Here is a 25443-nt window from a genome sequence, read left to right on the forward strand (position 1 = left end):
TTATACATAGATAGCCGCAAAATAGTGTATCATATAATAAATTATCTTTATAGCAGTTAGTATTTGTATACATACTTACATTTTATATAATATGCACATATGGACCAAGAAACTAGAAAATACTGAGTAATTCTTATACCTACATAATATACCAGTCGATTGGCATGTTTAGCTAGAAAAAGCTTATCTATTGTAATAACAATTAAATACTGTAAGCCCCAGGAAAATTATTAAATTAAGGATATATTAAGATGTTAATATACTAGTATGTATGTATGTACATTTACAATGTGTATGAGGCACATATGTTAAAAAATATTTATTGGTATTACAGAATTGAACAAAAATTTTTGGTTCAAGCTTTTGTTCTAGTTTGAAAATCATAATACACTGTTCATGATTTTCATAGTTAATATGTATGAAGATACACTTCTTTCTTTTTTTCTTAATGTTAATTATAAATTAGAGATAACAGGTATGAATTGTAAGTCTGGTATATTAGATTAGATTTTGGTAAGTCTAGAAAACCAAAAATAAAAGAGTAGTGTAAGAAAAGGTATAGTTTTGAGTAAATCGCGTTTAAATTTTTTTGCAAAAAGAAAATGAAGTTTCGAATCTAAAACCTTCCGGTCGTCATCTTTGACTATTCTGAAAAGTTATGTTAAACATTTTTTGGGGAATAAATATTTTGTTTGCATAAATTTGATTAAATAAACTTTTATAAATCTTATTAGAGATTTACTCGAAATTTCTTGGTACTTCTTACACTACTCTTTTTGGTATAAATTGTATGAAAAAAAGAGTAAAAAATTTAAACGCGATTTACTCAAAACTATACCTTTTCTTACACTACTCTTTTATTTTTGGTTTTCTAGACTTACCAAAATCTAATCTAATATACCAGACTTACAATTCATACCTGTTATCTATAATTTATAATTAACATTAAGAAAAAAAGAAATTTGTTTATTGTTTTATTTATATTTATCCTTTTTCTATTTTATAACACTCTTTTATACATATCAAATATACATACACATCACAATATTAAAAAAAAAACTGTATACATTACATTTGATATTTACTTTTTATCACAGTATGCCATTTTTTCTCTTTATATTTCTTATGTTATATTTGAATTATATATTTTTTTATTCCATTTTCTAATTTAATAACATGAAAGGGGACAAAATGAGAGGATTTGAATATTTAAGACATATTTTGTTAAAAGGTCACTTTTCTTTATTTTTTGTATGAAAATTGCCTTATTTTTGAAGAGTAGAGGTCGTTACTCTTGGAATGTGCACATTTAGTGGTTGTGAGAGGCATTTTTCCAGTGCAAAATGTACATTTTTGTGCACTTTGGTTTGTGCCCCTTTTGGACGAACTGTATGCCACTCTTTAGAATATAGTGGAATCTTGTACTGTAGCAGAATGCCTCATATAAAAAGTCGCTGAGTTGCTACATGTTATTTGATTTTTAACGCATCGTGTTCGGTGCAGCAACTTTAAGTTAAATTAAGTCAAACTGAACCAATATTGGAACTTTATTGATTCGCTTGATAAAATTAATTTCTAGACTTGACTGTTTTTCTCTTCCTGTTGAGTTGTATTCGGCTCTTCAAAAAATTCTAAAACTTTACTTCTTTATAATTTACCTCATTATATTTTTTAAGATAGCAACCCTACTACTGCTTCTGCATATACGGCGATTTAGTACACCCGGCGAGTCTATATCAATAAAAGTCAAAAATTAAACGTCAAAATAATAAGAAGTAAATAAGTGTTTGTTTATTAACAGGTTTTAGTAATCGAACAGGCTCATTCATAAAAATTTTCATATTTCAACGAAGTTGTTATTCAACTTTATTATTGGACGCAATATTATCTAATAAGACATGGCTAGCAATTCAAAATTTTTGGTAAGGCATAACTTAATATACCAAAAAACCTACCTTTGGTAGTTATACCATTATATGCAGACAAGCATTTATAGAAAAAACTCTATTTAGAACAGTTTGGTTATTTTAGAAAAAAATGAAATCAATTGCGCTTGTAACTTCCGCTGCTACAGTGTTTTTTGGTGGAATAAACATTTATAAAGGCAATGAAAAATTCTATGAAAATATTATCATGCCAATATCACGCATGCTACCACCCGAAACAGCACATATGCTAGCAGTCAAGGCTTGTAAATATAAATTGTTTTATGGAAAAACTCTTGATGATTTGAAAATTCTTGTAAGCTTTACATTTTTAATTTAAAAACTGTATCTTAAATTTAATATTTGTACAGGAAACACAGTTTTTTGGGCGTAGTATGTCGAATCCTATTGGTATAGCAGCAGGATTTGACAAACAAGGAGAAGCTGTCGAAGGCTTAGAGCAAATAGGTTTCGGTTTAGTAGAAGTTGGCTCAATTACACCATTACCACAACCCGGTAATCCAAAGCCTAGAGTTTTTCGGTTAATTGAAGATCAAGCAATTATAAATAGATATGGTTTCAATAGTGATGGACACGAAATTGTTTATCAACGTTTAAAAGAATTAAAAGATCGTAAATGCTTTAAAGGTGTACTCGGAGTGAATTTAGGTAAAAATAAAACATCAGAAAATGGGAATATGGATTACGTGAAAGGTATTGAGGTTTTTGGTCCAATATGTGATTATTTAGTAATTAATATCAGTAGTCCCAACACACCAGGCTTAAGAAATTTACAATATAAGAAAAATTTGGAAGATTTGCTTACAGATGCAATAAAAGCTCGAAATAATTTAACATCATATAAGCCGGTTTTCTTGAAAATAGCACCAGATTTAACAAAGGAAGAAGTAAAAGACATCACCAAAGTTATTTCCAAAAAAGCTTGCAAGATTGATGGATTAATTATTTCTAATACAACAGTAGATAGAACCAATTTACGTAATGAGTTATATAGCCAGGAAGTTGGAGGTTTAAGTGGAGCTCCTCTAAAGCTAAAATCTACAGAGTTAATCGCACAAATTTATTATGAAACCAGTGGAAAAATACCCATTATAGGAGTCGGTGGAGTTTTCGATGGAAAAGATGCTTATGAAAAAATTCTAGCTGGAGCTTCTTACATACAAATTTATACCGCTCTTATATATAATGGCCCACCCATAGTTAACAAAATCAAAATAGAACTAAATGAGCTCTTAGAGAAAAATGGATACAGAAATGTCAATGAAGCGGTAGGAAAAAACTATAAAAAATATTTAAGATAAAAGTTTGTCATATATTATCTAGTAAAACAATAAATTGTAAAACTCCTATTATTTTTTATTGGCCGGCTCCACATTTAAAATTCTGCCATCCAAAAAGTGATTTGTTTTATTAGCTGCAGCATTATATCCATCTCTTGTACTAAATGTAACAAAACCATATCCCTGAGACATAAACGTTTCTCTATCAAACACGACACTGGCTTTAGCAACATGTCCAAATTTCGAGAAGTAATATTTTAACTCATGATTCCCAACAGTCCAAGATAGATTTCCGATAAAAAGTTTGTATAAATTTCTGGTTGTAGTTGTAGCCATTATTATAAAATTGTTTTTTTTAATACTTTACAATTTCTAATAAATGTATTGTATGACCACCTATCAGATCGTTAAAATTGATTCCACTTCGTTGCCCAATATTATCTATATTAATATTACTAGCTTTTAGACCCCACTTTTTCAATAAACCCTCAATAGACCAATCTGCACTTCGCTCCTGATATGAACAAATGAATTTCGAATTCGGATTGTTCTCTAATAAAAAAGAAACTGTTACTAGTATATCTTCAAAAATTGCAGGATCATAAAAGCAATCTGATGCTATTATTAAATCTATTGGTCCTAAATTAAATATGCTATTTAACAAAAGTCCCCAGCTGAGACCAACTATATCGATATCTCGACCTGGACTCAGATTGTTTGCTAAGCAACACTGTCTTATGTGTTTTAAAGTTTTAGGCAACAAACAGTTGTCAGTTAAAGTCACTTGTGCTCCACACTTTGCAGCTAATATTCCAGGTAAAGCAGTTCCACAACCTAGTTCCAATACACGCTTATCAACTAAAATAATAAAAAGTTATTTCTAAAGTATATTTAAAATAAGAAATTAAACTTGTTAATATGTATATGTAATGGTTACCTAAACAGTCTCTTTTCTCCCACAAGAAATATGCTAAGAACGGGGCACAGGGCCAAGTGTAAAAACTGTATCCAGCTTGTAGGAGCTGAAAAGAGAAAATTTTAATATAAAAAAAATTAGCGAGACTAATATTTGTTATTAAATAGCTATGTAAGTAAACTTTAATTATTGCAGTTGCATGTTAATTTTGAAAAGCGTGCAACTATTTTCTGAGACAATTATGGCATAATTGCACGGTTTTCAGGTTTAAACTTTGAATTTTGTGTTTTCAAAATATTAATTGAAATACCTCTGGAATTAATATTTCAAGATTTTCTTCACTTCCCTTACTATTAAAAACAAATTTTTTTATATGTTGCTCTGGCCGAACAATTCCCGACATATCGAATGTCATATTTGTTATGAAACAAAATGTCAAAATTTTTAATGGCAATATTTTATGTTACGTTATTTTACGTTCACATTTTTTAGAACAAATTTATGTACTAAATTAATAAAACACCGTATGAGTGTGCTAAAATTTACAAAGCTACATTTTTTTTATAGAAAATAAAATCCACTTAAATTCATCGTTTGCTACAACAGAATATTTGTCATTTTTTGGAAAAATGTTGTCCTAAGGTCGTGTAATATAAAAGAATAATGGTCATACTCATCAAAAGTGTCATAGAAAATTGTAAGTTTCTCATCATATAGTAATTGATATTTTTGTGTAATTATTAAATGAAAAATTTCTGATTAAATGCTAAATTCTTTTCCGTTTTAGAACTAGTTACGTAAGGTTTCGTTATAGTTATATATTATAGATAAAAAAATGTAAAGCATAACTTCACTTCATTCATATTTGAAGAGGAAACATGGAACTGTCAAAAACTGAATTATCGATTTTCAAAATAAATTTTACCATCCCTGTTTGTCAAACTAAAAAATTAATTTAAACAAAGTGATACCTTCGGCAGGATATTGAGGAGAAAATTAAATTACTATTAAATATTGAATATTTTTACTTTTCCAAAATTTTAATCGGTGTGCTTTTTTGTACTAACAAAAACAATGTCATTTTTAAATCCAAGTGATATGGTGGAAGAAGATGCCGCCGATTTACAATTTCCAAAAGGTATGTAAAAAAATTTAAAGAAAGTAAATATAAGAACTGCGTGGCCTTTCGTCTAATTTATATTACCCCAAATCGCAAATATTTATCAAAAGTTGTTTCGCCTTTAAAATTTCAGTTGCAAATATTCATTCGGATAATGTGGTGACAATTCTTCCTGATTCAAATACAAAATTTTGTACCAATACTTTTGATATTAAAAGTTTTGAGTCACACGTTTTACAAAGCAATTGCTGTAAAAACAACTCGTGTATTAAAGATTTGTGCAGTGTTTGTCAAAAACAATTACAGCTCCCTTATATTAAGTGTGCTGAATGCCCATCTTTTCTATGTGTGAAGTGTTTTGCAAAAGGTAAAGAAACATTGATTCATAATAATTCACACAACTATATAGTGGTCCATGAAAGCCTAGAGTTATTTCCAAATAGCAACTGGACAATAGCAGATGAACGTAAATTATTAGAGTGTTTAGAAACTTGGGGTTATGGAAACTGGGAAGATATAGCTTCAGCAATGGCAAACAAATTCAGCAAAGAGGAATGCGCCCAACATTACCATAAATATTATTTTGATGGGATTTTTGAAAAACGATTAGGCCTAACCAACCAGTATTATTTTCCTGAAAGAATACCGTATTTTTACAAAATGGTTAGTGTCGATCCTCCTAGATGTGAAACGGTTGATTCGTTTCACTTTAATAATATGGATGGGTATCGTTGCGCGAGAAGTGATTTTGATATTCCTTATGATAAATCAGCGGAAACGTTAATCAATGAGATTAACACAAACGATATTAATATTAGTGATAATAAAGACGATGACGACGAAAATTATGAAATGAAAATTATCTCGAAAGCAGAAGAAAATTTGAAAATAGGAGTTGTTCAAGCATATAATAACAGAATTAAGTAAGTTAATCTATTAATCGAAATTTAATATAAATATAATTATAATCAACATTTTAGAGAAAGAAAGCGGCGATATAGAATAATGCAGGAACATGGACTGTTAGTGCCAAATAAAACCCAAAGTTGGCTGTCAAAATATAACGAAGCAATAAAAATGCACTTTAATCCTTTATCCAATAAATTCGGTAATAAGATTGGAAGATTCCCCATCTTAATGCAATTATGCAGTGGTGTTGCTTTTGATACTTTCTTAGAATCTTTACAATATTATATTGAATTGAAAAAATATTTGTACAAGTAAGTACATATTAGCTTTAATTTCGAATTTCAGTTATTCAAATTTTTATTTACTTTAAGCCTTTTTGAATTCCGATCTAATGGAATCAAAACCTTATACGGAGCTAAGATATACAATCGTCTTAAAGCAAAAAGAATAAAATATGCTCAAGAATTAAAATCGATGGAAAGTTTTTATGATTGGAGAATAATGGCCCCGACCGAAGATGGGGGTGACATATCACAACTTGGAGGGGCTATAATAAGTTTAAATGGAAAATCAAGAAAAAAAGCAGGTCCAATTAACATAATGGGTGAGCTTGAAAATAATTTTCTTTTGAAAAAGATATTTCATGAAGTTTTTTTTATAGGTTTTCCAGGATACGATAAACTAACAGACAATGAAAGAAAAATTTGTAGTAGTGTTAGAATTTTACCAGCTTCCTATTTAGAATTCAAGAAAATTTTACAAAATGAATGTTCTAAGATAGGATTTTTGAGATTATCAGACGCTAGACGATTAATAAAAATCGATGTAAACAAAACAAGACAATTATATGATTTTTTAATAGAGAATGGATATTGCAATAAACCTATTGATGGATAATCTAATTATTGTTATGGACTAAAATAAATAATTAATTATAATTATAATTGTTTTTATGTATTGTTATATCCTTATTTGTTTTATAATAAAATTGAAAAGAAAATTAATGCATTCAAACATAAAGAATATTGGTTTTTAATTTACACTATTCAATATGAGAAAATTTGCAAATAATTATAAGCTTATTAAAAATTTTATAAATTATTTTTCTTTTGCAGAATTCGAAAATGCTGAAACCTTATTAATAAGTGAAGTTCATATGTTATTGGATCACAGAAAAAAGCAAAATGAATCAGCAGATGAGGAACAAGGATTTTCAGAAGTTTTTCTAAAAACTCATAGCTATACAGATTCATTTCGAAAATTTAAAAATAAAGAAACAATAGCAGCAGTCAGAAGGTAATTTATCACTCAATTTTATTTATCAAGATTTCAATTTATATTTTTGTGCATTTCATAAATTTTAGTTTATTGATGCAGAAAAAATTACATAAATTTGAGTTGGCTGCTTTAGGTAATTTATGCCCAGAGGCACCAGAAGAAGCTAAAGCTTTAATACCATCTCTAGAGGGTCGCTTTGAAGACGAAGAATTAAGACAAATATTAGATGATATTGGAACAAAAAGAAGTTTGCAATACTAAAACAATTAATTTATATGTAACAAAATTTATATAATACATTCATCTATATATTTTTAATAAATCTTACAAATTCCATAATTGAACTTGTATGTATTTTTTATTGCATTACTGATTTGGAAGGAATTAGAATGGGTTTATATGTATTACTTTATTTTTTTTTATAGTGATAATATTAAGAGCTAGATTAGTTTTCAAATATGATGTTCTATTCACTTTAAACCTGAATATCTTTGAATAATATCCATAACGATATTCTCAAATTTTATTGATGTTTTCAATGTGATAAATCCTGAAATGAATGAAGAAAATGATTTAAACTAGTTTTTTCCGGGTTATATAATTTTAATGTCTCACCTCAAAAAGTATACAATATATTATAGTAATTATAATATTAATATTAAAAAAAAAGCGGATTTCAATAAAGAATTCTTTTTCTAATAAGTTTTTAACTTTTAAAAATTTTCAATTTTTTTTTTTATTATTTTTTACTGATGATTCTTTTTCTCTTTTATATAATTTATATACTTTGGTTAAGAAAATAATACGGAAATATAAAAACGGAATATATTTTACATAATATAAGTATTTTAAATTAACAAGTGCGCGCAATAATACAAAAAATTTAAAAATTGGCAGTAAAAATTTTATTTTTAATTTGAAAATTAAAATATCTATTGTATATTATGTTACATTGAATATTTAATTTTTTTTTGTATAGCAAAAAATATACAGGTCATTAAATTGAAATTAAAATGAATTATATTTAACTTAATTAGCAAAAACAAAAAAAAAATTAAGCGTATCATTTGTTTTTAACGCATTGTAAAACTTTTAGCGCATGTTAGCGCATAAAACATTGCGTATTTGTATTTAATGAAAAAATATGACCGAAAATAAGCTGAATATCTTATATAAATAAATAATAAATTCCCATTATTTTTAAGGAAAATCTATAACAAGTGATGTGGATGTAAAAGTGTATTTGAAAAAAAGAACAAAATCCCCAAAACATAGTTAGTTTGAAATAGACGCGTTAGCTATCTCTTATTCTTAAATAATTTATAATAATTAAATTATTTTTATAAAACAAAGCAACTTAAACAATAAAACTTATTATTGATGTTCAAATCAATAAGTAAAATTTTACAAATTTAAAAAAAAAATCTTAGCTTATAATATCATATTACAATTTTTAACTTATTTTCAGTAATTCTTTTTTTTTCATAAATACATATTTATAATTTTTTTGTTTTAAGAAGCATTTATTACAAAAAAAAATTAAGCAAACAAATTTTTGGTTGGTATTAATTCATATTAATATATATATATATGTACATATATATAATATATATATATATTCAAAAACTTCAAAGTTTTTTTTTTATATAATTTAATATTAATAAATTTTTCTGATATTTTTATTAATATAAATAATAAATTCAAAGTATTCCATTGATATTATATTTAAAAAAATTTTTTTAATTTTTGGAACACTGGTTTAGGTTTTGCAATTCATTTCGTTGTAGAGTATACGGTTTTATTATTGTATAAAAGATTTAATTATATTTTTTGATTTTTGGATATAAAAAGGCATTGGATAATTTTATGTACATATATGCAAAAAAAAAAAAAAATGTAAATAAAAAATTATATAAAATTATCAGGCTTAGATAAATTAGAGAATTAAACAAAAATCAATTTATTATTTTCATAGTTACATTTTCATTACTTAAATATTGTTTTTTATTAATTGCAAATTCAATAAGGCCAAATAATACAATATGTTGTATTAAGAAAAAAAAAAAGAAAATAAATTAATTTTTATTTAATTTTCAATAATTTTTATCTATTGTCCTTATCTTAAATATTATTTTTTTTTTCATACTTTCATTACTCTTTCATTAATATTGATTTCAATCAATTGGTAAAGATTGGATACGGTAAGTTACATTTGGATTTTTCTTGTAAAAATTTAGTAAATTTGGGAAGAGCAATAAAATATTTTTATTAATTTAAAATATAGAATTTTTTCCTGTAAGCTTATAACTATTAATCAATTGACATATTTTACAATATTTTTTGAGTTAATAAGAATAAAAAATTATGATTATATAATTTTTGTTATAAAGTTTTATCAAAGGTTTTTCTTTTGTTTAATTAAAATTATAATTTTTAAAAAAATTTTTCAAAAGACTTAAGAAAGATTATAAATGTATATTGGACGGAGAAGGAAATAGAAGAAAATTAAAATCTATTTTATAAAATATTCATTAAACTTTTTGAAAATATTGAAAATTATAGTGTTCCCAGAGAGTAGGCAATCAATTACTGATTAACAAACGTTATTCTAATATTTAAATTAATTTTACTTAAAAAAAATTAGGTAAACTAAATAAAATTATGATTTTTTGCACTAAAAATGCGTTAAACGCCAATAATTTAATAAAAATTTTATTTAATTCAATTAAAATTTCATTAGCAGTGATCAATGTAAGATTTCTTATTGGTTTTATTAAATAAATTTGCATATTTTCTCACAAAAACTTCTATTAGTGAATGAAATTCAAATTAGATAAAAGCTTTATGCATTTTCGTAAATGATCCTTAGTCAAATTTGAACACAATATGAATATATTGTGAAGAAACCTACTATAACGTCGGCTATTGCACCTACACTGTTGAATTTGCTAAATTCGCTAATGCAATAAACTAAATTAATTATGATTATAATTTTAAGATAACATAGAAAATGATATGATAAAATATGATTTCAAGATATTATTTTAAGATAAACCTTAGCCATTTATGCTATTAAATATGCATATCAACTAAAAGCTTTGAACAAACGGCAAACAAACAAAAAATTGCAACAAAAACCTGTCTTTTCTTCAGTTATCTATTATTTAAATAAATGTGTTAACCTTTGTTTTTTTTTGTTTTAAAATGCATTATTGTTATATTAAATATATGTATAATATTTTTTTTAGTTTAAAAATTTGTTTCCTTAAATTCTTTAGCTTGCAAACCAGATCCAACTGTATAAGCGGCGACAGACGCATGATCTAATTTTCCAGGTAAAGTACTAAATGTGCTACTGTCAACAACACGCTTACGTCCGGATCTGTGTTGTATACGTGTCATTTCAACCTCTCGTTTAATACCATCGGGACCAGTAACCAATTTATAAAATAATTCTCTTTGCTCTAATGTTTTACGTCTAGCTGATGTTATCATACGAACAAAGTCAACAAGTAGATGACAAAGCCTTCTGGCGGACGGACATGGGCATAATTGACCATTTATACCATAACTTAATAAATCTTCTAGACGTAAGAGTGTTAATGCATGCCTTTGGGGTCCAGTTACTAATGGCAGACCAGCTGCAGAACGTGGTATTCTTGAATGATGACTACTTTTTATAATACGTGGCTCTATAACTGTATGAGATCTCATATATTTTGGACGACTTGGAACATTTGATAAACTGGCGGATTTGTCAAGTGGATTATTTGATGCTGATGAAGACGAAGAAGGACTGGAAGATTTTTGTTTAGTTCTTTGTGGGCGTATTGGTACATTAGAATTTTGAGTAGATTTAGCTGATGAGTTCTGCTGTTGTTGTTGTGATGCTTGTCCTGTCGATGCAAGTTTTTCATTACTTTTGTTATGTGTTGTAGTATTTGAACAAACGGCAGCAGCACTACGATTTTGTCTTTTAGGAGCTAATTTTTGCCGTTGTTGTAAGTCATATGATCGAACTTTTGTTTCAGTGGACCATGCTTCCGCAAATTTTCCAACAACTGGATCAAAATTATCGCTGATACCATCTGATGTTAAAAAAACTATATCCCCTGCTTCCACGATTGTCATTGATAGTGTTAAGTTACTTAATTCTGGTTTGTTGCCATCAACAGGACCAAGAGCACCTAAGGCATCACGCATATCACGCATTGAAGTGATGTCATGAGATCCTAAAATTTATTAAAAATTTTTAACAATGATGATGTTTCTAAAAAAATGAAATTTACAAATAAATACCTTGAGTAAATTCTCTTACACCATATTTTTTGGAATATATATAACCCAAAGAATCTCCAACATTACAGGCACAAACAACATATTTTCCATTGTACTGATCACCACTCAGTGGCAAAATAACTGCTATAGTCAGAGTGCTTAATGCCCCTCCAACTTCTAAAATACAATCATGCCCTTCCCATAAAGCCCGAAATAGACTAATAAAAACATCCTTTGTTGAAGTTGCAGCACATTCTTGTGAGAATGCAAATATTGCGGTATCTAAATAATCTAAACTACCATGTACAGCTGACCTAGCAGCTAATCTAGCACCATCACCTGATTTAAAAAAAAAATAAAATAAATATTCATATTAAAGCTTTACCATGCATATACATATACGTATATAGAAAGTTATACAGATATATTGCTAAAATTTATTTACCCCAGTTCACACCATCAGCCATTGCCATAGCACAAGCATTTCCTCTTACAACCATTCCATAACAGTCAGCAATAGGGGATCCCATTGGCTCTTTGGTTAACATGTTATGTTCATACAATGACACTGATATACCATATGCATGTTCTGATTCCATTTTCCAATTAGAAACACCAGCAATTGTGTCACTTTCTGTTGTACGGCCACCTAAAATGTGATTGTTCCAGTTTTCTTTTTCTTCTGTTGATGACAAATTATTGCGTTTTATATCTAAAATATTTGTATTTGGGACCTCATTTTCTTTTTCAACACTAGTATTATTTGTTTTTGTAAGTATATCAGTTGCAGAATTATTTAAGAGCGATGAAGTAATAGTTGTTGTTGTCGTTGATATATTTACATTTTCTGAACCGTATACAACTGTTGTTGTATTAATAACTCCATCAGTCTTTAAAATACTACTATTTGTTATATTATTACTGTTATTGGATTTTAATTGCTGTTGTTGTGATGTTTTTTGCGGAGTTTTTGGTGAATTTCTATTACTAGTACTAATCATACTAACATAAATAGTAGTTGGTTGCTTTTTATTATCATCTTTATTTAATTTTTGTTCGGTGGTAATTATTTCCATTTCAGAATTTTTATTTTCTTCCTCTTTATTTTGTTGGCTAGTATCATGAATATTGTTACTATTAACTGTTGTTGTATTAGATGTTGCATTTGCAGTTGATGTACCAAATGCATTTATACTTGAACGAGAATTTTTTCTTGATCTTGGTGTTTTATTTGCATTTTGATCTGAAGTAACATTTTCAGTACCACTAATATTACCAGTGTTTGAAGTGGCGGTATTATTACTACTATTACGATTTTTTTGGGAATTCGAATAATTAAATTTGAATTTATTGTGATTACTTATACTTTTACGTATTTCAATATCTTGTTCTTGTATAGTATCAATAAAATCTATATCCGAACCAGCACTTAAATGTAATTTTGAACGTTTAATACCAGTTAAACCATCATCTGGTCCAGTACAGGCTGCCGTTATTGTTGATGGACCAGTTGGATAAGGGGCAATTGGTAAATCTGGCATCTCATGTGGTTCATGTCCAGATATTATATCTGGTCCAGGATCAATATATGTTCGTTCTGTGCGACTAAAAAAATATATTATCAATAAATTGAATAAATAATTAAATCTATTATTAAAAAAAATAAAAAGAATCATGTAAAGAAAAAAAATTGAATTTTATCTTTCCACATGAATTCTGGTTTAAACAAATTATTTATTCGAATACCTATAGTACAATTCACTCGTCACTTTTAAAAAGCTTAAGGAAATTGTTTATTCGGAAAGTAAAAAATTATACTTACTTTTCCAAATATTTAATAATAAAATTCCCGTCATCATCGTTAGCTTTCCTTGAACTTAGTAAACCTGATCTACTGCCATGATTGCTACCAGTACCGCCACCACCACCTTCACGAGGATCAGCTATAAAACTTAATTGTCGAAAATATGTTGTAACTTTTTGACGTAAAGAAGGCATATTCAGTATAGTAGTATGAAATTATTTTTGGTCAAAAAAATATTTGATCTTTACTTATTTTATTTGGTTTTTTTAATAAAATTTTTGTATTGTTATTTTAGTTTGATTTTTATTTATAAAAAAATATATTATTTTTATTTATATGAATATAAATTTGTTTTTTTTTTTTAACATTTTCAGTTGACGACACTCATCTTTTATACAAAATTTATTGTATATTTTTTTTATTGTAATTATTGCAATTACAATTTATCTGAAATAGAAAAATGAAAATTTATGATTATTTTTTTTTTTTCTAAGTTTTTAAATATAAAATTATAAAATATGCTATTAAATTGCAAAAGAGTATTGGAAGATAAAAAAAATATTGGCGTTTAAGTATACGAGTATTTGCTGATTGTAGATTGTATAATTAGGGTAACAATGTATCGCGGTTAGCAAACCACGGTCCTTAACGCAACCTTCTCATATAAATTATTTTCTCAATTATATATTATGTATTTGTAAACTACAGTCTGTTGGGAAAAAAAGTACTGAATTTATCCTGCATGTAAATAAATGCTTATAAGTTCGGAACCATACGACATAGAGTAATAATTGGGGGCTGGTTTTACTAAAAACTTCGTAATCTCCAATAAATGTACATATAGTACTTGATTTTCAAATTAACAAATTGATACGGTAGAAAATTTGATATTTTGAGAGAGCAGAGTTTCTAAATATTTTTTTGTCGAAACTTAAAAATGTGTCTGTACCAAAACGTTTTGCCGTCAATTTCAAAAAACTTGAGATAATCTCCAAGACTATTAGAAATCATTAATTTGGTTTATTACGTATGCATAAAAATTGCTATAACAAAATATAAAACCGCGAATTGCTAAAATAGAAAAATCCCCTTTTGTTATACGAAAAAAAAATGTTTTTTTTTTTTGTTTTTGTTTTCTAAGTACATTCATACATGCACACATTTGTATAATATTTTTAATTATTAATTTTTAATTCTTAAGTAAGTTTTTTCCTTAACCTATATTAGGAGGTATACCTATATTGTATGTATATTCAGTGGTTTACAGCAAATAAAAAACATAAACGTTAGAGCTTTCCAAGAAATATTAATTTATTATTAATAAAGAGTCAAACGAAAATAAATAAAAAAAAATAATGAGCAAAATTGATAAATGAAATGATTACCCCCAAAAAAACAAAAAAGGAAGATTTAAAATTTTTATTTAAAAATAGTTTGTTTTGTACAACCAAGAACTTTTAGAGTATAATGTACCATCTATAATGTTATTTACTAATATTTAATATTATTAATAATTTTATTTATTAGAACCAAATATATAAGAAAAACTATTGATAAAGCAATATATGAAACAATTTACAATTACATAACATTGCCTTAAAAAGAAATAAAGATTTCCGACTCACTCTTTTTTCGGGATAACAAACATGAAAAACATGCGACATTAGTAGGTCATATACATCTATAAACAATAAAGGCGAGCTGGTCTTCCCATATAGAACTTCAATGGAGCGCAAAAACAGATACACAAAAGCCCCACACTCCCCACAGTAAAGTCACGCAGTCAGAGAAAATGGAAAACTATAAGAAAATTTTAGTGATAGTTGATAACCTCAAATATATATATGTATGTAAGTAATACAGGGAATTTAAAAAAAAAAAAATTTTTATTATCTTACATAAGAGCATTACGTTAAACTATATTAACAATAGATTGCCCCAAAACATAATGTGTGGTTCATATTCAAATATATGTGTGGTTCAATTCACAAAAACGCAAAATTATAAAGCTCTTGAGCGTGCTTAAAACTATGATACGATCAGTATCGTTACGATCAGCAAAAGGAATTTACACAATACGAGTAGCATAAATAAAGAAGAAACAAAATTGTGGCCGATTGATTAACACCTACTTACATACATACATCTATAAAAATATTGTAAAATAAAAATAAATAAACATAATTTTTAATTTTGTGTATTATTCTATTAAAAATGTTATCAAAAAATAGAAATATATTAAAATTGTTATACACAATTATTATTAATTTTACATTAATTGAAAGTCAATTAAATATTCCTGAATCCCCATGTCCTAGAACATTTTGGTATTCAGAAAATAATGGCGATGTTATAGGTGTAATAAAAGTAAATAATTTTGAATTAAATAAGAAAAATATAATAAAAATTACGATTACAAATGATAATGACGCTGAGGTGAGTGAATTTACCTTTAAGTACTTAGTTTATTAAATAAATCAGTTTTCGGATTAGTAATTATTATGATTGTATTATACAGAATTTTAGGTTATGTTCTTCAGTACTCATTTCTTAAACAACGACAAAATTTATGTAAATTTTCACAAATAAGAATATTATTTCCGGACATATTACGCGCCTATTAGTCACTCATATGTTATTCTTCACTCATGATTTTTCTTTTTTTTTAAATTTTAAATATTAAATTAAATTTGTGCAAAAAAAATTTTTTTGACGTAAATTTACATAAATTTACATAACTTACCTCACCTTTTTTTTGTAAATTATAAAAATATTCCACAACAGGCACATAATTTTTTACTTCTTAAAATAATTAAAAACATTTCAGAAACCTAAAATCATCCCCATACAAGATAAGCAAAGTATTCGTAATGCTATAACAGATGGAAACCCAATTCATTTCAAAATACAACTTCATACAACATCCATTGTTCCAGAAGTTAGCGAAATTAATTCAAATGGATTGACAATATGCAGAAATAGAAGTAAATTCAAATCGAGGAAAAAATTTGCTTATAAATGATTTTATATTCAAATTATTTTTTGCTTTCAGAAATTCTTGCACCAAATCGTTCAACATCAACTGCTATCTATAATTTGGATTTATCAAATATACAAAGTCATTTTTTTCTGACATTTGGTGCACCATTCAATACACAATCAACTAGAAAACCACTTTTTAGTAAAGGTTTCCCTTTCAGTAATCATTTATTTTCAATACCTCAAAATAATCTCCAAAATGCTAATAATGTTTTTCCACAAATAAATAGTAATGGATTTGAAAATATATTTGATCAAATTAATTCACCAATAGCACAAACAAATACACAATCTCAATCAAAATCAAATCAATTTACAATTCCGAGACCTATACAAACATCTCAACAAGCAAATTTTCAAGATTATTTGAGTATAGAACAAAATAAAAACAAATTTCAATCAAATACTAATCCATTATATAGCGAATCATCTAATATATGTGGTACAATTAATTTATCACGCCCCCTTATTGTTGGTGGACAAACTTTTCAATCAGGTTCATGGCCATGGTTAACAGCATTATTTAGAAAATCAACAAAATCTTTTATATGCGGTGGCAGTTTAATATCAAAAACAACTATTTTAACAGCTGCTCATTGTTTTGGTAATAACGTAAATGAAAAAGATTATGTTGTTGGTGTTGGAGTACATGACTTAAAACAGATTAGAGAAGAAGGATCTATATATTTGAATGTTAAAAGAATTACATTACATCCCGAATTTGAATATTCGAGTATAACTAGTTATGCTGATTTAGCAATTGTCATTTTAGAAACTAGTGTCGATTATAATACAAAAGTACGTCCAGTTTGTTTATGGAACGACTCTAATTTAAATAATGTTATAAATAAAACTGGTCTTACAGCTGGCTGGGGTCTATCAAATCCAAATCATATAGCTTCTGATATACCAACAATTGTTTCTTCTCGAATTGTATCTGATTTAGATTGTTTACGATCAAATTCTACTTTTCTTGAAATAATTTCAAATAAAACTTTTTGTGCTGGTGATCGTAATGGAATTGGACCATGTATAGGAGATTCTGGTAGCGGATTAATAATACAAAATAATGGTGTATGGTATATTAAAGGTATAGTGTCTCGTGCACTTTCTCATCCAGATAAAATATGTGATTTAAATGATTATGTAGTATATACTGATGTATCAAAATTTATAAATTGGATAAAACGATATATGACAGATTGACGTAATTGATTTAATGAATATTCATTGTTATTTGAATAATAATATATATATATATAAAAATATAATAAGAGTGTAAGACTGTGTCCTTTTTAATTTTTCACTATAAATAAATTATAATCTTACTAAATTCAAATTTTGTTTCACTAATAAAAAACCACTTCTAAATTCTTCTCTCTACATTTTCTACAATATTATGGTGTTAATTGTAATTTACAAGAAATATGTTTTTATGTTTATGTACATACAACCTACCTTTGTATTATTGGTGGAATTTTAAAGTTAGGGATACTTGTATTATATTTGAGGAACATTCCCTAATCAAATTTTATTAACTCTGCAACTATGGTACACAATTCACCAATTTTTTTATCTAAAACGTGTAAGAATACAATGTTACTGCAACTTGGGTGAGTGATATTAAAGCTGAATCAACAGACTATATCTTTATACATACACTCCATGCAATTCAGTATATACTCATATATATATATATATAATGGATATCATATATATATATATACATATATATATATATATACATATATGATATATATGTGATATATATATATAAATATATATATATATATATATATATATGTTATATACTATATATATCATATATATACATATACATATATCACAAATATGATATATATCACATATATCATATATATATATATATATCACATATATGATATATATGTGATATACATATATATATATATATATATATATATGATATATATAGTATATATGATATATATATATATATGATATATATAGTATATATAGTATATATGATATATATATATATATATGATATATATAGTATATATCATATATATATATATATATATATCACATATATATCATATATATATGATATATATGTGATATATATATATATATATATATATATATAATATATGTTATATATATATATATATATCACATATATATATATATATATATATATATATATATATATAGATTTTAGAAGTATACGTCTATCTATATATATATATATATATAGACAGACGTATACTTCTCTGTGCGAGCAAAGTAGTTAAATTTTTTTTTGAGTAGCAATCAAATTTGCAAACAAAAACTCTTCTAAAATTTTGCAATAATTTGAAAAATAAACTGATCCTTCTATACCATATTTATGAAAATCCATGTACGTAAAGGAAAAAATAAAGTCCACTTCTATTCCAATAACGTGTAATTAAAAAAAATAAATGAAAAATAAAAACTAGTCACGATTGACGCTTCTTCGTTCTTTTAATTTAAAACCGGTCATTTTGCTTCAAACAATGTACTAAAAATGTAGTAGGTAGAAATATATATACTACTGCAATATACCCACATACATATGTATACGTATATGTTATCTACAAATAATTTTTTGTGTACATATTATTTTGTTAATTATTTATTTACATCTCTTTGCATCTTAAATTTTTTTCTATATTATTTTTGTACTAAAACAGGTTCTTTGAAGATCTTAAATTGCTAAAAAGAAATTTCTAAAATCACCTTGTTGAAAAAACTATCTTGTTGACTAATAAATTTATGATTCATCAGGGAAACCAAATTTTAATTATATACAAATTTATATACATATGTAAAAAAAAATTATACAGTAGAATAAAAATCAAGTCGGACACTGAATTTCTTCTTCAACAAGCAATTAATTACAAAATATAAGAGATCACTTAAAACATAAGGACCTTCTCAGGTTTATTTATTGAATTAAAAAAAAAATACAATTATTGTTTCGATACAATTAGAACGGAAACGTAACAAGAGTAAGTTTATATATTGTAAAAAAAATACAGAACCTTATTGATCAATTATATTGAAACATTTTAATATTTTTAAACTATTAAAAATAAGTTATAGTAAAGTTAAACCAAATGCTCTTTAAATGAGTCTATTTAAAACATGATCATCAGATCAAATTATTACCATAATATCTCATTTTTGAAGGGGTCAGAAATATAATCAATTACGTTATTTATTCCGATCATTATAATTTTGACAACTATATTATCTCTATTCAACTCTATACTTTCGGAACTAATCCGAATAATATAATAATATCGGCTATAATTCCGAAATTATTTTTCATATTGAAACTGGGAAACAAATTAGCAGTTAGATGTTAAAAAATTAAAAGTATAAATTGCAGATTATTTTATTTTTAAAAATAAATTTAACTAGGCGTTCCTACATACATACCTCTTACCTACTCTGATAATGAACGAAAAAGGGTTTTACATAAATATATATACGTGTACTCAGAATGTTCATATTTAAAATAATATTTTTTATACGAATAATTGTTAATTTTTAAATTTAATTTAATTATAATCATTAAATTCATTCAAATTATTATTAAATATGTGTGGGATGAATAAAATAAAGGAAATTTAACTACTATGAAGTAGTAATGACATTATTCTGTTAAATAATCTCTAAGTTATAATAAAATCTTTAATATTTCAAGTTTAAAATACATAATTATATAAAAAAAATAAAAAAAAATCATAATACGTAACTATTTTAAGTCAATATTTTATGGCGTAAGTAAATTTCATTCATCTTCATTTGTTCGAAAATAAAACTCTTACTTTAGTACTTGTCGAAATAATTAATGTACTTTTGAATTAGTAGAGAAAGAGAGGTTACAAACATTAAATAAAAAACCCATCGGGAGAATTTTACGATTTTTTTTTTTTTTTAGTTTTTTTTCTAATTATTTTAACATTGTTACATCAAATCGTATTGAAAATTCTAATAGAGTAACAATAATGAAGTATAAATGACAGTAGTAGTTTAGTCAAAAAATAACTGTACAAGGATAAAGATTGTTTAATGAAAATTCAATTACCATTCAATTAAAAATTATTAAAAAAAATTTATTGGAAAAACAAAAAAAAATTCAAAAATTAAAAAATATTTTGATTTACTCAATTACTGTTAATATACTGAGAGTTTTTATTGAATTAATTAATTACAGAGCAAAATATATAAGACAGTAGTAATATTGTCATAATAATTAGAGATTGTCAAATAAAATTTAATTCACAATAATGCATGCATATATTTTTTAATAAAAAAAAATTTAAAATGAAAAGTGTTATAATTTTTATTATAATTATAAATTTAAAAATATTTTACGGTCAAAATTATCCTAAATCTCCATGCCCTAATATATTTATATATCAGGAAAATTTTTATACTGGTCAATTATATGGTTTAGTAAGAGCTTCCAACATACAAATAAATAGAGAAAATTTAATTGAAGTTCAACTAACAAATGATGGATCTGGAATTGCGGTAAAGATTGTTATTTATTTCAATATAATTAGTTTTAATACTTTTGCAGTAAAATTTTGCATGAAATTTATTTTCTTTGTTGTTGAATTTGTTTGCTATTCATTTAGAGTTTGCTATTTAAATAAGTCAGATACATTTTTATGCATAAGTGTTAGTCTCAATTCGCTCAGAAATGTACTTGTAAAGTCTTAATATTATTTTGTTATTACTTTTATGATTCCTGGCTATATCTGCTTTTTATACACTCCTTCACTTACGTAATAAATTTTATTATTACGTAAATGAAGTATGGAAATTAAAATGGATATTATTAATTTCTGAACATATTCTATGAAAATAAAATAAATTTTTCTAAAATAAACACCAAATTATTTGAATAACAAATGCAATATAACATTTGTTCAGCATATTTTATCCGACCACAAATAAGTTATAAAAATATTACCGACATATCCGATGTAAATGAATTTTCTATGAATATAGTTTCAGTTAACGTACTTTATTTCATTATGTATTTGCCTTTTAATACTTTATTGTGAATCACAAAAATATAATGTCTGAGTAAATTTATAATTTTCAATTTATTGTTAATTTAATTTTGACTTTTTAATTTAAAAATTAATTTTTTTTGCAGGATCAAACTTTTGAGTTGATACAAGATAAATATGATATTTTTGATAATATAAAAAAAGGAGGTCATATTGACCTAGGAATTCAATTTCCCTCAAATTTTTTTCAAAATAAAATTCCAGAAGTTCTTCAAATCAAAATAAATAATAATGTAGTATGCAGAAATTCACGTAAGTGTTTCTAAAATCAATGTAAATGAATTAATATGAACGTTTTGAAATAATTTATTATTTTAAATGAATTTTTAGAAATCATTTCACCTGGAATCTCAACAGTTACTGCTTATCTTTCACCAAAACAAACATTTAACGGTATCTTCCTTAATTTTCGGTCAACAAGCAGATCTCACATATTTTCAAATTGGGATGGTATTTTTAATAGCAACCAACCTGACGGAACTACAAATTGGGACCCTATTTTTAATAGTAATGGACTGCAAGTATCTTCAAATTGGGTAACAAACAATGTACAGAAAGTTCCACAACAACCTACAACAAACTTTTTATTAACTACCCCATCAAATTATCAAATAATTTCAGCAAACAATATACCGCCATATAGACGACAAACCCCTCAGTTTATTTCAAGCCAACCTGATATTCGGTCACAACAACAATCGTCACAAAATAATTTAAATCAATTATACAACAACTTAAAGGAAATTTGTGGTACAACTTTAGTTTCTACTCAACTGGTTTTTGGTGGAAAAGAGTCTACAAGAGGTGCATGGCCATGGCTGACTGCACTTTATAAAATTTCTTTGAATAAATTTATTTGTGGTGGTAGTTTAATATCAAGATCAACAGTTTTAACAGCTGCACATTGTTTTGGAAATGATACAAATTTAGAAAATTATTTGATGGGTATTGGAGTACATAATCTAATAGAAAACAATGATAAAGAATCTTTATATTTAAGATTAAAACAAATTTTTTTACATGATAATTATAATCCTTATAGAACACGTATTGATGGTGATATTGCAATTGCAATATTAGAAACTGAAGTAAATTTTAGCAAATTTATTCGTCCGATATGTTTATGGAATAATCCAAATGAACTTATAAATCAAGAAAGTGTAATAGCTGGTTGGGGTTTAGTAGATTATCAAAATTCATCAAATATACCAAGATATGTTGAAACAAAAATTGTTTCACATGTTGATTGTTTAACATCACATCCACATTTTAATTTAATATTTTCAAATACAACTTTTTGTGCTACTGGACTTTATAAATCTAGTGGACCATGTACTGGTGATTCTGGTGGTGGTTTAATAATCGAAAAACATGGTAAATGGTTTTTGAAAGGAATAATATCAGAAGGAATTGCTCATGCAATAAAAATATGCGATTTAAACAATTATGTTGTATATACAGATGTACCGAAATTTATAAATTGGATTGAAAATTTTATGACACCTTAAAAATATTAAAGAAATCGGAGTAGCTAGTTTGAATACATATTTATACTGTTATAATATTTATAAAATTTTATAAATCAAAAAATATTAAAAAGTTGAAATTTTTTAATATTCTGGAAATATTATGTCATCTAATCATGGTATATGAAATTTATATGTTGTAAAAAAATTGTCTTTTATAAGAAATGCACTCAATGTAGTCATGTTTATTGTAAATTAATTGATGTTATATAAAATTTTTATATGGATTATTATTGTGCACATATATCCTTATTAATATCCTTTTTTGGCAAATGTATTATATGAGGCAACAACCCGCACCCTATACAATGCCTTGTGTTACAAGATTTTTAATAGAAAGAGATGTTCTTTTATTATACACAATATTTTTTTTAATTTAAATATAATTATATGTTTTATTTATAAATATAATTATTATTGTAAATTTAAGTAGGTATGTATGTACATACATACATATATAATATTTCGTCTAACAAAATTATGATTCAAATATTGGAAAACCAAAATTTTTTTTAAACAAAAAAACTCACGTTTTAAAGTATGTGTTGAATAATTTTTTTTGGCCTTAAGCTTTTCATAAGTTGTAATTTAAGAGAAAATATGATTATAATGTACTTACATACGTATAAACTTACAAATATATTTAAATAAACGTTTATAATTATGTAAGTATTAAAGCCAGTGAAATACTGACAAAGTAACTATTTAGCAACAGCAGATTTATATGTAAACATTTCGCAAATATGGCATGCATTTTTTTTTTATAAGCTAAATAATAGTAATTTAATATAAGTAAATGAGTAAAGAAAAAAATTAAAATAAGAGAAATAAATCATTTTTCCAAAATAACCTATGAAACTAAAATTTGTGTTATACTTATTTATGTTCTTCTATAAATGCTGAATTGTGTAATTGTTCAAATTTTTCTGGTACGGTAGCCAGTATGTTAATATGAAAAAAATTTAAAATATAAGTTTTAAAATTTAACTTCAGAGATTGGTCTGCTTGGAAGTAACCGAGGCAATGACGACGGATCCTACTGCTGCGCCGTAGATCACGAATGGGTCGTCTTCACTGCACCTCCATATAGTGAAGGAAACGCCGCTAACGACTTACCGATTTCTCTCTGGCGGGGATAGAGCAAGGCAGAAATTGGCCCGCAGAACTCCCAGAGACCTCATTGATGGTAAAATACCACTTGCATAAGCTGGGGAAATCGGGCTCGGACTGATGCAGATTTAGTGGGGACAACGACCAAACCGCCATGAAACTGCCGAAATTGTTTTGAGACGGGTTTTTCGAGCATTCTGGAACTGTGGTCTAATTCCTAATTTGATATCTTCCGCTTTTTATTTGGAATAGGGATATTATAGGCGGGGTAGTGGAGAAGCTACATTAAGTCGGATTGGCTAACGTTCCCTTGACCCATTCGATTCCTTTAAAATCTATAAATCAACAAATCTTGAACACAAAAAGAAATATTTATAGAATTGTAATTTATCTGTATAAGCTAAGCTGTTGAAACTAAATAATAATAGAATGGCAGAAATTATTATTCAAATACTTATAGAAAATTATTTATGTATGTTGGATTTTTCAAGAAATTATTCATCTTATAGTTTTACGAGTATAATATATGTACATATATATTTATAATTAAAAACAAATAAAATAGAGTATAATATTTCTATTTACTTACTTTTTATGTTTTGAATATGAAACATCGACATTTATGAACATAAATGTATGTATGTATGAATATTTGTCATCAATGACTAAAAATTAAAAGAAAATTAATAAGATTAGAAATTTTGTTTTATTTTAAATCAATTAAGTGAATAAAAAATAATTTTGTAATTTAATAGTTTCTTCTATGAATAAAGCTATAATCTGGGATGAAAAAATTCCATGAGTAAATATAATTGTTTTTTGTACCTTAAACCCTTTTTTTCAAATTTTGAAATCCTTTTTTCCAAGGACGGTCAATTGAAGAAAAAATATAAGATTGTTAACAATTTGGCTGCTCTTGCGTAAATTATTTGAAATTAATTGTAAAGTTTAATATGTCTAAAAGTAGCTTTCATATATAAATACTGCTGTATCTATAGGGTATAAAACATGTTTTTCAAAGCTTTCAAACTTATTAATTTTTCTCAATTTTTTTATCTATGGCATTATGTAAAATACGTAGATGTATTGTGATCGCACATAACTTCACATACCCTGAAAACATTTTTTCATAGAGAAACGC

At 25.9% G+C, this 25443-nt stretch overlaps 6 protein-coding genes across 10 annotated transcripts in view; 4 read left to right on the forward strand and 2 right to left on the reverse strand.

Annotated features, from left to right (window-relative positions):
- Positions 1-2032: 2032 nt before the first annotated feature.
- Positions 2033-3387, forward strand: LOC129607924 (dihydroorotate dehydrogenase (quinone), mitochondrial). The gene is made up of 2 exons (XM_055519183.1): positions 2033-2241; positions 2297-3387. Exons 1-2 carry the CDS (start codon positions 2038-2040, stop codon positions 3245-3247), a joined length of 1155 nt encoding a protein of 384 aa, XP_055375158.1. The 5' UTR covers positions 2033-2037; the 3' UTR covers positions 3248-3387.
- A 61-nt stretch (positions 3388-3448) lies between these two features.
- On the reverse strand, positions 3449-4556 carry LOC129607925 (histone-arginine methyltransferase METTL23). Its single transcript, XM_055519184.1, has 3 exons — positions 4453-4556; positions 4164-4248; positions 3449-4084 (listed from the first exon to the last, which is right to left on the reverse strand). The coding sequence occupies exons 1-3, from the start codon at positions 4543-4545 to the stop codon at positions 3582-3584; spliced, it is 681 nt and encodes a 226-aa protein (XP_055375159.1). The 5' UTR covers positions 4546-4556; the 3' UTR covers positions 3449-3581.
- A 545-nt stretch (positions 4557-5101) lies between these two features.
- LOC129608043 (DNA-directed RNA polymerase II subunit Rpb4) lies at positions 5102-7793 on the forward strand. Of its 3 annotated transcripts, XM_055519352.1 has the most exons (6): positions 5102-5280; positions 5396-6185; positions 6243-6370; positions 6440-6482; positions 6543-6775; positions 6833-7238. In XM_055519352.1, exons 1-6 carry the CDS (start codon positions 5217-5219, stop codon positions 7066-7068), a joined length of 1494 nt encoding a protein of 497 aa, XP_055375327.1. In that variant the 5' UTR covers positions 5102-5216; the 3' UTR covers positions 7069-7238. The 3 variants fall into 3 exon arrangements, with proteins under 3 accessions (XP_055375327.1, XP_055375326.1, XP_055375328.1); XM_055519351.1 differs by having other exon boundaries at positions 6243-6482; positions 6833-7235; XM_055519353.1 differs by lacking the exons at positions 5396-6185; positions 6243-6370; positions 6440-6482; positions 6543-6775; positions 6833-7238 and adding exons at positions 7287-7467; positions 7536-7793.
- A 1434-nt stretch (positions 7794-9227) lies between these two features.
- The window catches only part of LOC129608042 (PP2C-like domain-containing protein CG9801), a 97980-nt gene continuing 81764 nt past the window's right edge, over positions 9228-25443 (reverse strand). For 2 of the 3 annotated variants that reach the window (XM_055519348.1, XM_055519349.1), the window contains 5 exons: positions 24892-24967; positions 13550-13978; positions 12173-13332; positions 11749-12066; positions 9228-11681 (listed from right to left, as the gene is read on the reverse strand). In XM_055519348.1, the coding sequence (XP_055375323.1) occupies positions 10699-11681; positions 11749-12066; positions 12173-13332; positions 13550-13725 (2637 nt within the window). In that variant the 5' untranslated portion in view covers positions 13726-13978; positions 24892-24967 and the 3' untranslated portion in view covers positions 9228-10698. The remainder of the gene's footprint in view (positions 11682-11748; positions 12067-12172; positions 13333-13549; positions 13979-24891; positions 24968-25443) is intronic. The other variant, XM_055519350.1, reaches the window with a different exon arrangement.
- Positions 15187-17776, forward strand: LOC129608110 (transmembrane protease serine 11D-like). The gene is made up of 4 exons (XM_055519434.1): positions 15187-15197; positions 15817-15967; positions 16359-16515; positions 16584-17776. The coding sequence occupies exons 1-4, from the start codon at positions 15187-15189 to the stop codon at positions 17774-17776; spliced, it is 1512 nt and encodes a 503-aa protein (XP_055375409.1).
- On the forward strand, positions 21502-23156 carry LOC129608111 (serine protease gd-like; the record flags this gene model as incomplete). Its single annotated transcript, XM_055519435.1, has 3 exons — positions 21502-21612; positions 21753-21813; positions 21997-23156. Coding segments are annotated over exons 1-3 (1332 nt in total), but the record flags the coding sequence as incomplete, so codon positions are not given.

This window comes from Condylostylus longicornis, unplaced genomic scaffold (genome assembly GCF_029603195.1).
Source record: "Condylostylus longicornis isolate FDR11 unplaced genomic scaffold, ASM2960319v2 ptg000030l, whole genome shotgun sequence".
NCBI classification, from domain to species: Eukaryota; Metazoa; Arthropoda; class Insecta; order Diptera; family Dolichopodidae; genus Condylostylus; species Condylostylus longicornis.